Source organism: Seriola lalandi, unplaced genomic scaffold, assembly GCF_002814215.2.
Source record: "Seriola lalandi dorsalis isolate HSWRI2012SDOR001 ecotype SW California unplaced genomic scaffold, Sedor1 jcf7180002007099, whole genome shotgun sequence".
NCBI lineage: Eukaryota > Metazoa > Chordata > Actinopteri > Carangiformes > Carangidae > Seriola > Seriola lalandi.
Window position 1 is genome coordinate 1 of NW_019477752.1, and position 1,142 is coordinate 1,142.

The following is a 1,142-nucleotide window of genomic DNA, read 5'->3' on the forward strand; positions in this document are numbered from 1 at the left end:
ACTGGAGTTACACAGCTTGGTTGCTATGCAGAACACAGACGCCACAATTAGTGCTGACTTTCACATACAAGTTTGTGCTTGTTGAGTATACTTCATGGCTTTCCCCAGATAAAGCTGGGCTGCTTGTTAAGACCATCGTAATCAATTGCATTTTTGGATTAAATCATTTTGATAAAGTGTTCAGTGCCTTGCGTAAAGTGTTGGCCAGGAAAGCCTCTTCCTCAGCTGAGTGGACGGAAGCCAGCGAAGACTCAAACCACGAGCAAATCCTCTGGGCCTGGTCCCAAGTGGTGCGGTGGTCAAAAAATTTATACTCAGCCTCCTGGAAGGCAATCCACTCTGGTGAACTGGTTCCTGACCAACCATGGTGAGACGTAAAAGGAAGGTTTTAATATATACACTCAGGAGATAATTTCAGTGTGTTGAGAGGTAAAGCTGAAAGCTAAGAAAATAACACCGACCTTCAGAGACTTCTGGTTCCTTCTCAACACTACCTAAAAAACACATAAACAGGGTAAAGGTGTATTAATGACATATAAATGCCCCAAACATGAGATATAGGTGGAAAAAGCACAAATTAGAAAATCAAAAACAGATGTAGAATTTAAGTATGTCCAGGACTAATGTACCAATCCAACCCACAGAACCTTTTAACACAGCCCAAAGAAAAGGTCCAGTGCAGTTGTACCTCTGGGGATCTTGCAGATCCAGTCTAACTCAGACTCGCAGTGCATGGCCAGCCAGGTCATAGTGCCCAAGTCTGCTGCAGCACACTGCCGAATGTTGTAGTAGTAGCGGCCAAAGTTCTGGTACGTGAACTGAGACACAAACAGAGATGAACAGATTCTGTTTCAAGCATTTTTGAAATTCAGAATCAGCTGGTACACAGTTAAGTTATAACTTTTGGACCAGGTATCATTTTCATTACTCACAGCCAGTCCGTCACTCCACTTCCAGCTGCCACCATTGTCCATCGGGTTCCTGCGGTTCAGTCCAATCCAAAACCAGTGCTGCTCATGGTCCTCAGATTCCCTGTGGAACACATCATCATCACCATCATCATCATCATCATCATCATCATCATCATCATCATCATCATCATCATCATCATCATCATTATCACCATCACCGTCAATATCACC

General features: G+C 43.5%; 1 protein-coding gene across 1 annotated transcript; it reads right to left on the reverse strand.

Moving 5' to 3' along the window:
* Positions 1 to 49: 49 nt before the first annotated feature.
* LOC111671512 (C-type mannose receptor 2-like) lies at positions 50 to 1,054 on the reverse strand. Its single transcript, XM_023428619.2, has 4 exons — positions 933 to 1,054; positions 689 to 818; positions 462 to 494; positions 50 to 354 (listed from the first exon to the last, which is right to left on the reverse strand). The coding sequence occupies exons 1-4, from the start codon at positions 972 to 974 to the stop codon at positions 164 to 166; spliced, it is 396 nt and encodes a 131-aa protein (XP_023284387.1). The 5' UTR covers positions 975 to 1,054; the 3' UTR covers positions 50 to 163.
* Positions 1,055 to 1,142: the final 88 nt, after the last annotated feature.

Excerpts from the sequence above, each read along its gene's own strand:
- LOC111671512 (XM_023428619.2), bottom strand. The coding sequence starts at position 974 with ATGGACAATGGTGGCAGCTGGAAGTGGAGTGACGGACTGGCT. Across the intron at positions 819-932 it reads AGTGGAGTGACGGACTGGCT|TTCACGTACCAGAACTTTGG; the intron begins GTGAGTAATGAA and ends TTTGTGTCTCAG. Across the intron at positions 355-461 it reads GGAACCAGAAGTCTCTGAAG|GAACCAGTTCACCAGAGTGG; the intron begins GTCGGTGTTATT and ends ATGGTTGGTCAG.